Genomic DNA, 15,377 nt, shown 5'->3' with positions numbered 1-15,377 from the left:
AAGATAACTATGGCCAAACCATGGCTTACGAAGCAAGTTAGAGATAATCATACATGCAAAATAAGAGGCATACAAATTGGCAGAAAATAATAATAGACCTGAGGACTGGGAAAACTTTAGAAACCAGCAAAAGATTTATTAAGAAGAGGAAAATAGAGTATGAGAGTAATCTTGCAGGAAACGTAAGAATTGACTGTCAATGTTTCTATAGGTATACAAAGATAAGTAAATTGGTGAAAATTAATGTAGGTCCGTTACAATCAAAATGAGGGAATTTATAATGGGTAACAAAGAATTGGCTAATGAACTAACCATTCTGAAGAAAGGTGATTGAAGCCAAAACATTGACTCTGCTTTCTCTCCACAAATGCTGCCAGACCTGCTGAGTTTCTCCAGAAATTTCTGTTTTCATTTCTGATTTTCAACATCTGCAGTTTTTTAGTTTTTGAACCAAATCCATTCTTCGCTTTTGTCCTCACAATGAAAGGCACTAGTAATGTCCCAGAAATGAGGGGGGACATGGGTTTCATGAGCGGGAGGAACCGAAGCAAATCTGTATGAGTAGAGAAATAGTGTTGGAGAAATTGATGGGATTGAAGCTTATAAATTCCCAGGGCCTGATAATCTACATCCTAGAGTATCTAAAAGAAAGTGGCCCTAGAAGTAATAGATATAGTGGTGGTCATCTTACAAGAGTCTTTATAGACTACGGAATAATTCCTACAGATTAACTAATGTAACTCTACTATTTAAAAACGGAGGCAGCGAGAAAACAGGAAATTACAAACCAGTAGTGGGTCATGAGGAAGATGCTAGAATCCATCATCAAGGATTTAATAGCAGAATACATAGAATCTGACACAGTCAGCATGGATTTACAAAAGGGAAATCGTGCTTGATAACTCTGCCAGAATTCTTCAAAAAATGTGTTTAGTAGAGTTTATCAAAGGAACCTGTGGATGCAGTTTAGTTGGACTTTCAGGACGCTTCTGACGAAGTCCCACATAAGAGATTATTGTGTAAAATTAAACCGGGTGGGATTGGGAGTAGTGCACTGAGATGGATAGAAAATTAGTAGTTGGAAACAAAGAATAGAGAAATGGGTATTTTTCTGAATAGCTGGCAGTAAATTCTAGCTATGCACAATATATGTTAATAATTTAGATGATGGAACTAAATGTAATATCTCAAACTTTTCAGGAGAACCAAAGCTAGATGGAAGGGTAAGCTATTGCAGAGATATTGTTGTGAGATGTGGTCAGGCTGATTGATTGGGGAAATGTAAGGCAGAAGCAGATTAATGGGGATGTGAGGTAGCAAACATCGGACTTTGGTAGCAAACATCGGAAGCCAGATTATTATCTGAATGGCTGTAAATTGACAGAGGGGAACGTGCAACACAATCTGGATGTCCACATGGACAAATCTCTGTGCAGGTGCAGCAGGCAGTAAAAAAGGTAAACTGTGTGTTAGCCTTCATTGTGAGAGAATTTGAGTACAGCAACAAGGATGTCTTGTTGCAATTATACAGGACATTGGTGAGGCCACACCTGGAATACTGTGTGTAGTTTTGGTCATCTTATCCAAGGAAGGATGTTCTTACTATAGGGGGAATGCAGTGCATGTTTCCTGGGATAGCAGGACTGAACCATGAGGAGACATCGAGTTGGTTAGGACTGTATACACTGGACTTCAGAAAAAGGAGGGAGGATCTCACAGAAACATGCAAAATTCTTACAGTTTAGATGCAGAAGGATGTTCCCAGTGGTGGGGGAATCATGAACCGTTAGTCATAGCTTAAGGATAAGGATAAACCATTTAGGACTGCAAAGAGGAGAAATTTCTTCACCCAGAGAATGGCGAGTAGAATTCATTACTACAGAAAATGAATGAGGCCAAATCATTACGTATTTTCAAGAAACTGGTAAATATAGCTCTTGTGGCTAAAAGGATCAAGGGATAGAGGGGAAGGGTAGGATTAAGGTATTGAGCTTGATGATCAGCTTTGATCATACTAAATGACAGAGCAGGCTCAAGGGGTCACATGGCCTACTTCTGCTCTTATCTTCTATGATTCTATGAAATGTGTTGCCTCTTCAGTCTCTGCACAAGGCAGGTCCAATCCTTGATCTCCTCCCTGAGTATGGCAAGGTGCAAGATCCATTGTTGCCAGAACACGGATCAAACTTCATACTATTGATGCCAATCTGACCCACAATGGCTGTCTGACCAATCAGTGCCCAACAGGTCCAGGATGTTTTGCCTTGACATGCAGGTTGTAGTCTGGATCTAAGAATAGTAAAGATCAATGCTCAATTTATTTCCATCACATTATTGATTAGGAATCTCTCCTGTTCTTAATGACGTACGTTTGAAATATTTGATATTTTATGAAGTCCTGGCGGGGAGGTGGGGGGGGCATTGGGGAGAGATTTAAACCTGGAGCATCTGGCTTAGAGACAGCAATGTATCACTGTACCAGAAAACCTCCTACGAATGGTATTTTGTGAATGACTTATGAAATAGAAAATAGCTTAGAGTCACAGAGTCATAGAGCTGTACAGCACGAAAACAGGCCCTTTGGTCCAACTCATCCTTGTCGACCAGACATCCTAACCTAATATAGTCCCATTTTCCAGCACTGGCCCATATCCCTCTAAACCCTTCCTATTCATATAACCATCCAGATGCTTTTAAAATGTCCCAGCCTCTGCCACTTCCTCTTGCAGCTCATTCCATACACGCATCACCTTCTGTGTGAAAATGTTGCCCCTTAGGTCCCTTTTAAGTTTTTCCCTTCTCAGCCTCAACCTATGCCCTCTAGTTCTGGACTCCCCCACCGCAGGGAAAAGACCTTGCCTACTTACCCTAACCATGCCCCTCATGATTTAAACCTCTATAAGGTTGGCCATAAAAAATCTGTGTATTGGATTTATCTTACATGTCAGAAAAAAGTTAAATAACTAATATAATTTAAGTACAAAATTGTCTTTGTTTTTATATGGCAGACCTCTGCTAAAGTTGTCTAGTTCAGCAAATTTCCTGCAATGAAGTCAACACAAGTTAATTGCATCAAAATTTCCCTCATATCTTTGAAATACTAAAATTATGCAAAACTTGTTCCTGAAGATAAGTCATTTGATCTGCAAGGTAAGTGTCAAAAGCAATCAACTTGTTATGAGGACTAGAAGTCTGAGATTTACCTGAATGCTAAAATTGATTAATAACATGGCTGCCTGTCTAGTGGGAAAGCAATACTTGCGTGTGAGATATCACAGTCTGTTTGAAATAAATGCTTTTGATTTTCCCCTTTCACCAGTTCCCAGTTTGTCTGTTTTTATCTATGTTGAAGCAGTGTGAAGGAGCTTTGTAGAGCAGAAGCACTCACATTACATTTGTCAAAAACTCAGTTAAAAGAATCTGGAAAAGGTCATTGAAGGGCAGAAATTACAAGACTTAGCTACTAAAGTCAAGAACATAAGAAATAAGAGAAGTATGCCATATGACCACTTGAACCTTTTGTTCCATTCAGTAAGAGCACAATTGATCTTCAAGGCATCTCTTATTTTACTGCCCAATCCTCAAATCTTTGATTTCCTTAGAATCCAAAATTCCATTAATTTCAGCCAAGAATAACTTCAACAACTGAACATCCATAGCCTCATAAGCAGAAAAGTCCAAGGATTCACAACCTTATTTATCAGTTAAGAAACTTGTCAACCCAGTCCTAATTGACTCCTTATCCTGAGGTGCTGCTACCTAATTCTACACTGTCCACCCAGGGAGAACAATAGTTTAGCATATACCCTTTCAAGTACTCAAGAGTCTTATATGTTTCAAAGAGATGAAACTTAAACTTCAATATTTCACAGCCATTCTACTCGACTTCTTCTCAAAGGGCAATTCCCTTCATTCCAAAAATCAAACCAGTGAATCTTCATTACATTCCTTCTGAGGCAAGTATACTTTTCCTGGGGTACAGAGGCCAGACTGTGTTTTAAACTGTGCTACAAGACCATAGCCTCAATCCTATATATTTTGCTAGTAGCTAGTGAAGTTCTATGCTGATAGCGGAGTCTCATGCATATTTAATGCTTAGGAGATTGGACTGAACTGTAATTGTTGGAGGCAATTTCAAGTATTGAGTAATACATGATGCCATGTTGTTAATTATTTGCTTTTTTGCTTAGTGCAATGTTTATTCTTACCAGCTTTTTTGAATATTCAGGACTCTCTAAGCAGCCTACTTAATCTTGATTAAAATATTATGGTGAAAGGAGGAAATTGTGGTTCTGTTGCATGTTAGCCTCATTCACATAATGCAAAAAAAAAGGCCAATTTCATATCACAGGAAATGGCAATCAGCTTTAAGAAATAGATCATTGGTCCTGGGATATGACTCATGTTTTGGGGCTCGTGTAATGCAGACATGAGAGAAGTCTCAGTTTTAAATCCCAGGCGAGTCCCAATTGCTTGCCTAATTTTTTTTTATTTTTGGACAGCATGGTGGCTCAGTGGATAGCACTGTTGCCTCATAGCGTCAGGGACCCAGTTTCAATTTCAGACTTGGGTTAAGTTTGCTCATTCTCCCCATATATGGGCTGGTTTCCATTGGGTTGTCCAGTTTCTTCCCCCAGTCCAAAGATGTGTAGCTTAGGTAAAATGACCATGCTAAATTGCCCCACAGTGTGCAGTCTAGGTGGATTAGCTATAGTAAATGTGGGGTCAAGAGGATAGGATGGTGGGCTGTGTTTGGGCGGGATGTTCTTTGGAGGATCGGTGCAGATTTGATGTGCTGAATGGCCTCTTTCTGCAGTGTAGCAATTTTATGTTTCAATGACATTGTGTTTTGTCTTCAACAAAGAAAGCTAGTGGTACCTTACTCGAATCTAAAATGTTTTTTTCTTCACCACTGACAGTCCTCATTTTGATAAACACAAAAAATTGCCAAGAAAGAAATGACAGACTGGTCAATGACATGCAGTTCATTTATCCAGAGCACCCTCTAATGTGGGAGATCAAATGTGGGAGAAAGGCAATACTATATCAGCACTACTTGATAAACTTTTCTTAAATTACACAACTCAAGAATGGCTTCACTTGTAAAGTCATGGGATTAACATCTGAAGGCTGTGCAATGGTAATGTCAAGTCACATGATTAATTAGAGGAAGGCATAAGTCAGCAGAAACTCTAACCTAGTGGTGAGTGGTTGTTGTGTATAGATCAAATTATACCTAAAGCATACTTGCAGAAAGTTTTGTAGGCTCCATCAGCAGTACTTTCAGAGACTAATGGAGTCACATCTCAAGCATGCACCAAACACCAATAAACTCAGATGGTAGTTCAGAGAACTGGCTTCTTTGTGCTGAACATGAATGCTAGTCCTTGAGGCATTAGGAAATCATGGGAAAAGGATTGGAGGCTAACAGAGATTTTGTTTATTTCATGCATAAGAAATTTTGACTTGATAACAATATATATAATCTTCTTTAAAATATTATTGAACGTCTTCAACATAAAATTTTTATAAAATAGGTAAATGATAGCATGTGTGTCAATTTGCAATGGATTTCTGACCATTACAAAAGTGAACGTACAAGACAACTTATTCAGCAAGTTTATGAAACATGAATATGGTAAATTGACTCTAATTATAAGTATTCTCAGTGAAATCCTTACCTTATCACACCTCATAAGTCCCAAATATCTCAGGGACTTGCTTGTCTGCGAGATCTGAGTTGCTCCCTTATCTGTGATTTCTTTGCACCAGCCGACATCCACTGTTTCAATGGTTGTACTGTACTGACCAATTGCTATCAGAGCTGCAACAAATGACAAATTTGTCAATTTGATGTGAACATGAAATCATTATAATCACATTAATGTAGAGTGGTAATTACCACTGGCTAGTATTTTAACAACTACTGACTTATTGTTCTTAACTTGACAACTGGGAAGTCTAGGTGGAGTTGACATACTCAATGATTCTGGATCAGTGGTGCTGGAAGAGCACAGCAATTCAGGCAGCATCTGAAGAGCAGCAAAATTGACGTTTCGGGCAAAAGCCCTTTATCAGGAATAAATGATGAAGGGCTTTTGCCCGAAACGTCGATTTTGCTGCTCGTCGGATGCTGCCTGAATTGCTGTGCTCTTCCAGCACCACTGATCCAGAATCTGGTTTCCAGCATCTGCAGTCATTGTTTTATACTCAATGATTCCCAACTTTTGTTGAAAAGCATCATTCAGCTCAATTTAAAATCACCAAAAATAAAGCAGTCAGCAGCAAAGTGATTAGGAAGGTTATTTAGACTAAGTGACGCATCTATCTCAATTATCCTAATTTTTTGTCTACCTTCTCAGAAATAGGTGATTGAGAAAAGAATGGACTAGGAAAAGTTTGAATTATCAGTAAAAAAGTGAACAAAGCAAAAACTGTTTTAGGCTGTAAAGGATCTGTAAATTAGCCAAGAAGAGTTTAATGAAGGAAAGAAATGTCTCATCTCTTTAAACCTTACTACATTTTATTGAAACGTTACTTGGAAAGAAATACATTGTGATGTTCCTGGTATAACCATTAAACATATAAAAATCTCATAAACAACAATGAAACGAATGGTCTGTTAAACTGAGATTTTTTTTATGAACTGCCACTTTCAAAGTGAATGGCTTGCAGAGGCTTCAAATCTGTTTAATTGAAAAATTGCTTCTTTCCTCTCAAGGTTGTCTTTTGCACACCTTTAGTATTGTACTGAAATCTCAGTCTAGATTTTCTGTTAGATCTCTGAAGTGGCAACTATGGCCTACAAACTTCCAACATTACAGCAAATCCGACACTAAAATTATGACCTAATTTATTACTCCAAGATTGGCTTTTGAAAGAATTTTCTTCTGTCATGCACGAATAATATGTACTTCCCAATATCAGCGATACAATGAATATCAAATCTATGAAGTAATCTTTAGAACTCGTTGATATATGTAGGCTATCCATGCTCTCTAAATTTGCTAAAAATGGTGAGAAAAAGTTGGTGGGATCAAGGTATGTGAAAAGATAAACTACATTCAACGAACAGGAAAAACCATACATACTAAACACAACATGGCATTCATTTTTTTTGACCCAAACATCCTCCACATATTTTAGGATTGTGTCCAACAAAAATTGAGAATTTCCTGTTTAGCACCAATCAGTTAAAGAAAAGGTCAGTTCTGAAAGATTCACAAAGTCCACTTTATTCTTTTTGTGCTGACAAAATCATGCTATGACTATGGACTGGACCACCAAATTTATGTAATGATCTGGCTGGGGGCCATTAAAATCTTTTTAATGTAGACAAACTGTGAGATCCCAGGTACTTAATAGAAGAATAAAGCCTCAAATTTCCAAATAAAATCTACAAAGATGTTAACACGGTAATACAATTTACATGATATAGAATTTACATTCTAACACCTAGAATTAACATAGGTAAATATGGATAACAGATAAACTGTGGTTGAACACTCCACAGAGTACATCAAATAATAAATGCAGTCACGACAGATCCAATAGATTCTCAGTAACTCTGACAATTGTCAGTAACACTTTGGGTCATCACATCTCATCAACACTTTACAATAGAATCCAATTCTCTTTTGAGAATTCAGAGCATCCTCAAAAGTTGATCTGCACTGGTCATTCCCTCCTTTCTTGTGACCAGACACCCCATGACTCCTGAAACGCCCTCCATTACCAATATATGGGCAAAGTTCCAGCATGTCCACAAACAGTTAGCTGCACCAAGTTGGCATTTGGTAGTAGCCCACGCTATAATGTTTCTCAGCTGTACGATGCAAATTCTGCTTGTAGGATTTTTTCATTCTGTTCTTGGTTGCACCGAACTATTAATGGATCAGTGGTGCTGGAAGAGCACAGCAATTCAGGCAGCATCCGAGGACAGGCAAAATCGACGTTTCGGGCAAAAGCCCTTCATCAGGAATAAGAAGGGCTTTTGCCCGAAACGTCGATTTTGCCTGTCCTCGGATGCTGCCTGAATTGCTGTGCTCTTCCAGCACCACTGATCCAGAATCTGGTTTCCAGCATCTGCAGTCATTGTTTTTACCCCAAACTATTAATGGCCTACCTGGCTCTATTTACTGACTTCCAGGACTTCTCTGAATCCTAACTGCAAGAATTATCTTATTACCCCTAGGTCTTCTTCCTGAGCCCCAATTACACAGACTAAATGATCTCAAACAAAATTTCCACCTTCACAGGCAGGAACAGCAATTTTGTTTACAAAGCCTGCTTTAGACTCTCCCTGACTAGCCCTAAACCTAACTGTGACCCGAGAATTTCTATTTGGTGATACTTCAAATGCAAAATTGTGAATGCTACAATATTCACAAATTGCCGACTGGCATTGTATTAATTGATGAAAATAGGCAGATTTCATTGTAGTGGTATGGCTCAAATGAAATTTATCTGTTTCTGAAGGGAAGAATTCCTGTGTGAGAGAGAAAGGGAGAATGTGTGTGCATATGCATGTGGTGTGAGAGATCTTTCATAGTGGCTATTGCTACTTTACTTGGAATTCTGAGCTCTATTTTGGGCTAACAAAGACAACTGACAAAAACAAAGTCAACTTAGAATATTATTTTCTCAATAAAGTTACAGCTTGACATTCTCATAGTGAACTCATGTTGGCTGATGATTATTAGCTTGTTATCCATATACTTTATGTGTTGACTCTTGATGATCAACTCCAAGATTTCACACAGGATGGAAATGCAACTGTTGGGTCTTTTTTATTCCCTCTTGTTAATATGTGTTAACTTGTCCTGCTTCCAATCAACTGAAAACTCCAAATGTCTCTATCATAATGGTTTTTAGTGCCTGAAATCTCCCAGCTGGTTTCCTTCAGTAACTCTGAGTTAAATACCATCTAGCTCTGGTGAAACATTTGGTCCGATGTAATTTAATCTATCCATGACGTCTGTTTGATTATTAACAACATATTTGATTATATTTGACATATTTTGTGCAAAGCGCAGACTATATCTTTCCTTACAAAGTACTGATTCAGAATATTGACTGTCATTTGCAAATTTCAGTTTTGGCTTCACTGGAAACTTTCCTGACTGTTCTCTTTCAGTTCAGAGAAAGGGAGAAAGAGCAATTGAGGCGAGTTTCCTTTTGCCTGCCTGGTTTCCTTTTAACTTGCTTCTCCCAGTGAATTCAATTTTCCTTTTTTTCTGTCGGATTAGTAGAAGTTACCTTTCCTCCTTATATCAGTTTGTATTTGTCAGCTAATACATTTTGAAATAGGAACAGGTATGATTGTGGGAATAAAAGGCTCAAACAAACTAGGATGGGATTGAAAGAGACTACTATGGATTTGAAAGTAGGGACAAGAACTTTGAAGACAACCTGATAAGACTTGGAGGATCCAAAACAACATTGAAGGAATAAGGAATGTGTGACCTGAAATAGATTTCAAGTTTTGAAATGAGTATTTTCTGAAGCATTAAATTAGGAAGGCAAGATTACACTTTGACTCAACGTGGCCTGATTCAAATGAGAAAAAAATCTGACTCAGTATACGGATTCCTTGTGGGTCCAACAAGACATTACTTCATAGAATCATACTAGTTATTCTGTCTATCATACCTGTGTCAGCTCTTTGAAAGGCTTCTCCCATTTAATCCTACTCTCCTGCTGTCTTCCCATAGCACTGCAAATTTCTCTGTTTCAAGTAGCTTCCTTTAGAAAGTTACTATTGAATCTGCTTCCATCATCCTTTCAGACGATGCATTATAAGTAATAACAGCTTGTTATAATCGTAAACTCTTCACATTAATTTGACACTGGAAAATGCCTTCCAGTGCTGACTCAATTCAGGACACTTGAGAAACAAAAACATTCCACCTTTGGCACTTTTGGTTCTTAAGAAGGAATCTATTTTCCTATTATATTTATTAGATTCTATTATAATAAAGACTTGATAACAGGACAACTACAAAACCATAATATAATTGGGAAGCGTGAACCTAGATTTATGGAAAGAAAGTATTTGACAGATCTACTAACTTCTTAAAGTTGCAATCAGTAGGGTGGATAAGTGGAACCCAGTGAATGGAGTGCATTGGATTCTTTAAAAGTATTTGAAATGTTGCCACACAAGAGTTTATTACACAAAATTAGTCATGGATTTGGGGTAACTTAGTAGTATGGATTGAGGATTGATTTTTAAACAGAAAACAGTGACTATGAGAAAACCGAATGTTCAAGATGGTACGCTCTAAGAAATGAACGCTGAAGGGATCAGTACATGGATCTCAGTTATTTACAATATTTATGAATAACTATGATGACAGTATAATACATACAGGTTCATAAGAATACAATATCTAGATGGGAATGTAAGTTCTAAGAAGGATGCAAAGATTCTGCAAAGGGATAAAGACTGATTAGGTGAATGGGTCAGATGTGGCAGACAGAATAACTGTTCAGTTAGATACATCTTGATTTCCTTGCCAAAGGCAAGGTGAACTTGCTTTTGAAGAGATGCAACTGAGTACACCAGATTCATTGCTTGAATGAGGAAATTGTCCCATCAGGAGAAACTGAGTAGACTGGGCTCTGCTCCCTCAATTTTAGTCAAATGAAACATACAAGATTCAAAGGGCTTGAAAGAATAGAAGTTGGGGTGATTTTTTTCCCCTTGTGAGAGTCTAGACTTGGGGGTCACAGTTTCAAAATAAGAGGCTAGTCATTTAGGACAGCCATGATTAGAAATTACTTCAAATAACTGTGCACATTCAATTATTGACAACTCATAGGAAAAATTCATTGGAAATGTTTGTATAAGTATTCAGGGTTGAGAAGCCCTGAATACATGCAACAGTGAAAACATCACTACCTCTGCAGGAAAGGAACCAACTTATTCCATACATGATAACACTGTGGCTGACGACAGGGAGGAGGGGGACACCTTTTGAGCATTCAAAGGATCATTCTTCACCTTTTCAGACAACTCGAGCAGAGCGCTACCACCAAACACATCTTCCCCTCACTCCCTCTGTCTGCATTTCGTAGGGATCGTTCCCTCTGGGATACCAGAGTCCATTCCTCTATGACCAACACCATCCTCTCACTTCCCACAGCACTTTCCCATGTAACCGCAGAAGATGCAACACTTGCCCCTTCACCACCTTCCTGCTCACCATCTAAGGGCCTAAACAGTCTTTACAGGTGAAGCAGCATTTCACCTGTACCTCCTCCAATCTTGTGATTTGTATTCACTGCACCCAATGTATCCTACCCTACATTGGAGAAACCAAACGCAGACTGGGAGACTACTTACAGAGCACCTCCAGTCCCTGTGTAAGCATGATCCTGACCTTCCTGTAGCTGCATTAACACTGCATCCTGCTCACTTGCCCACTTGTCTGTCCTCAGCATGCTGCAATGTTCCAGTAAATCACAGCAAAAACTGGAGGATCAACATCTCATCTTCAAACTAAGCATTTTACAACCTTCTGGACTCAATTTTGAGCTCAACACCTTAAAACTGTAAACACATCCCTTCCCTTTCTTTTAGCTTTTCTTGTTACATTCTCTGTCACCATGTTCTTGCTCCTCTCCCTCCACCCCAGTGGGACTGTCTGTTATTTCCAGTCTGGCAGTTAGACACACCATCGTTCTGCCATTCTCAAATTCCAATCACTTAGTCTGAACTATCAACATCCTTTCCACCCCAGCTCTCCAATCCCTCCAAACCACCGTTTCCCCCCCACCACAACAATTGCTTAAATACTGCCTCCTCCATACTTCACTTCAGCTCAGATGAAAAGTCACCTAGACTTCAAACATTAGCTCTCTTACCCACTGTGACCTCCAGCACTTTTTATTTCTAGTATGACACTTTTTCAGAATGATTAGAGTGAGTGATGTTCTCGAGAAGGTATTGGAGACTGAATCTTTACATTTATTCAAGGCTGAGTCAGATAGGATTTTGACAGACAAAGGATTGCAGTGTTATTAGTGGGGAGGGAGAGTGCAGACAGAAAAGTGAGCTAAGACCTCCACAACCAGGTCAGCCATGATTTTATTGAATGGTGGGGCAGGTTTTGAGGACCAAATAGCCTTCTTCTGAGTCCTATTTTCCTGGAAGTATAACAGTAATGTTTTCAGTTTTTAATGTTGAAATATGGTAATTATTACATATTTTATAGAGTTCATGGAGCTTGCTATCTGTCTCGTCAAGCAAAATATCCATGTCATTTGTCTAATGACCAAATAGAAGCTCTTTTCTGACAAGATAGGAGAATGTTTGGGGCTCTGTTAATGATTAAGTAACACAGCCATTTTTTCTTAGAAGGAAATATTTATCACTGGAGTTCTGCTTATTGCCAGTGGCTCCAGGTAGCTTGGATACAATGGTTTTTGCAATAAAAGGCTTATCTGTACACACTGCTTGTATATCAACCATTCCCTGTAACAGACATGGGGTGCTTTGTCTTTGATCTATCTGAACCTAAATTATTTTGACTTGCTTAAGTTGAGTGGACTCAACTATTACACATCTGGATCACACTGAAAAATTGTCAAGGAAACATATTTTATTGTAGTTAATTATATGTGACATGCCTGTTACTTTGCTGACTGGCATTTTGAAAGATGAGCTGATTGCAACAGCATAGTTGAACCTCTTGCAGGTCATCTACTTACCTATACAGTATTTAATAGAATGACCAGATATATTAAACTCACTATCACACATCACTTCTTCACATATGGAAGAGGCAGGTAACCCTGACTGGGTGATGCCATACCAATATGTATAAATGAAAAGATTTGCACTGAGTGACGTATGTCTATTTTGTTTACTTAAATACATAGCTGAAAAACACTAACAATCAAGAACACCATTTTAATTAAAATAGAAAAGGACCATGTTTCAAGTAAAGTTTATTTAAGTATATACAAATGAATAGATGATATTCATAGATACCTCTATGTCTTGAAATTAATTACAAGATTTATTTCCTTTTAAAACAAAAAATTAAAAATTTAAGAATTCCAAAAAACATTTTGTAAGTCATCAGTTCATTTCTAATTCACATTCAAATTTCAATTTGTTCATAATATTCCATATTTCATCACTTCAACCCACCTTTTTTCACCATTAAAGTAGCCTCATGGATCTTAGAAAAATCTCTATACAGACTGAAACAAGATAGTAATAATTACTTCAACTCAAAGCAGGCTAAAGGATGCATATAAATTCCTATTTATTGGGGGAACCTGCTCTGGTTGATATACCTTTGTGGCTTCAGCTGTTGTTGGTCTATAAATTAAAAAAAAATTCATAAGTGATCAGACAACCAAACACTTGTTACATAATCATGAGGATCACTTTGAATACTTTTTCAATTTGTCCAACAGGGTCAGATCATTTATAGTTCCTGATAGAACATTGTCCAGACACTGTGATTTTACCAGCTCAGCAGTTTACACACAATTTGTTCTCACTATTTTAGAAATCCAAATTCGATTGATTAGACCTATTTCTTTAAATCACCAAATTGTACATATTTGGAGTTCCCACTTCTCTTACATAGAATATACGTGCTCTCCTTGCAGAAAAAGGAGTTCAAAAATCTTAAGTACAGGTCGGCAAGCATCCAGGCTGGAGTCTGCCAAATATGCATAGGAGTTTAAAGAACTAAATCATACAGCAAATGGAGACAGGGCACTGATAAGCTTCTTGCTTAGTGCTGTTGCAAGTTCTTAGCTGGTTTACAGTTCTATGATGGTAGCTTTCAGCATGTCTTAGAAACGTACTGAATAATGAGGTAAACAGCTAACCCTTAGAAAATTAATTTGGAGACATAAATATTGGAACCCTATTACAGAAAAGTAATTCCATATAAAACCTGATTATGTCCATGATCAATAATTGGATTTATATTAGTAATTATGTTTTAGTCATGTTCAAAATGGAGAGCTCTCACTTGGTGGGAGTGGAGAAAGCTGATCTAAAGCTGATCTGTGGTCCCTGATCTAAAATTCAAGCTTGACTCAGCCATTAAGCTTGCTAACACAGCCGTCATAGTCCTCACTTGAATCATGTCAGTATTTAGAAAACATAACAGGAAAGTAATCTGGGGGCCATGCAACAGAAGGTAACAGCAAACATTAAAGGCGGGATATGTTGCTAGACATCCTCCCACTTGATGGTTATTGACTACTCGCTGCCATTTGCATATGTCACTAATCCGTTGGCTTTTCATCTCAGGTCTCTCAATGTTGGAGTGGCTTTGGAGCAGTAACATTATCCCTTGTTGACTTGTCACCACTGAAAGGATGGGAAAATAGGATGTTGCTACATCAGTTCATTGATTATAATATTATACGTGAAAAGGTCTCAAAGACTTGGGTCAGGGATGGCTAATAATCAGCAGCAGGAAGATCTCCAAGTAGGAGAAACATGCATGCTTTTTGTATGTCCATAACATTATCTTCTCTTTCATTCGGAACAATGTGTCATCTTAAGTTTAATTTATATTTTGTATTGCCTGTTAAGAAAGGGGAGGCACGGTTTCAGTTTCATTTTATTTTTAAGAGTTGTACCTGTGAATTTGATGCAGAGACATTGCAGACTTATTTGAGTATATGCATTTTTAATTAGCATTTATAACCCTTAAACAGAGGAAATGGGGTTAGAAGTTTAGAATCAAAGAAGTTCTATAGTGTGGAAACGGGCCATTGAGTCCATACCGACCCTCAGAAGAGCATCCCACCTAGACCCACCTTCTCCCATGTAACCCTGCATTTCCATAGCTAATCCATGTAGCTGCAATGACTGGACACTATGGGCAATTTAGCACGGCCAGTCCAACTAACCTGTACATCTTTTGTACTGGAGGAGGAAACCAGAGCACCCAGAGAGAATCCATGCAGACACAGGGAGAATGTGCAAACTCCTCACAGTCAGTCACCGAGGTGGATTAGAGCCCGGATCCCTGGCGCTATGAGGCAGCAGTGCTTACCACTGAGCCATCATGCTGTCCCAAAAGTGCATTAAAAATGAAAAAAAAACTGCTGTTTCTGAGCAGCATATCCCTCAGTTAAATCTAGAAAGGAGTCAGGCAGGGTGAGTGTGCCAGAGAACGCATGCAGGAGCCCTGACCATATTAACCTCAGTTGGGATCAAAACAATTTCCGAACATGGTCCAATAACCAGCAAAGTTTCTGAAGGAGGTAAATACCATCACTGAAAATGCCGAGTCTCTGCAGACTGGTAGCAAAGCAGAATGACAAAAATGGCTGTAAAAGTGAATATATTTAAAGACAAAGATGAAAACCAAGATAGTTAAAATCTTGGAAAT

The 15,377-nt window shown here is 38.3% G+C and overlaps 1 protein-coding gene across 3 annotated transcripts in view; it reads right to left on the bottom strand.

The window, feature by feature from the left end:
• Positions 1-15,377, bottom strand: part of fbxl17 (F-box and leucine-rich repeat protein 17) — a 791,762-nt gene that overhangs the window by 40,562 nt on the left and 735,823 nt on the right. For all 3 annotated transcript variants that reach the window (XM_043710307.2, XM_043710291.2, XM_043710299.2), the window contains exon 10: positions 5,682-5,824. In XM_043710307.2, the coding sequence (XP_043566242.2) occupies positions 5,682-5,824 (143 nt within the window). The remainder of the gene's footprint in view (positions 1-5,681; positions 5,825-15,377) is intronic.

The sequence above is a fragment of the Chiloscyllium plagiosum genome, unplaced genomic scaffold, assembly GCF_037043375.1.
Source record: "Chiloscyllium plagiosum isolate Xiang-an unplaced genomic scaffold, Cpla_swu_hap1 HiC_scaffold_2, whole genome shotgun sequence".
NCBI lineage: Eukaryota > Metazoa > Chordata > Chondrichthyes > Orectolobiformes > Hemiscylliidae > Chiloscyllium > Chiloscyllium plagiosum.
The sequence above is the reverse complement of the archived record's forward strand: the minus strand, read 5'-3'. Positions and strand labels throughout refer to the sequence as shown.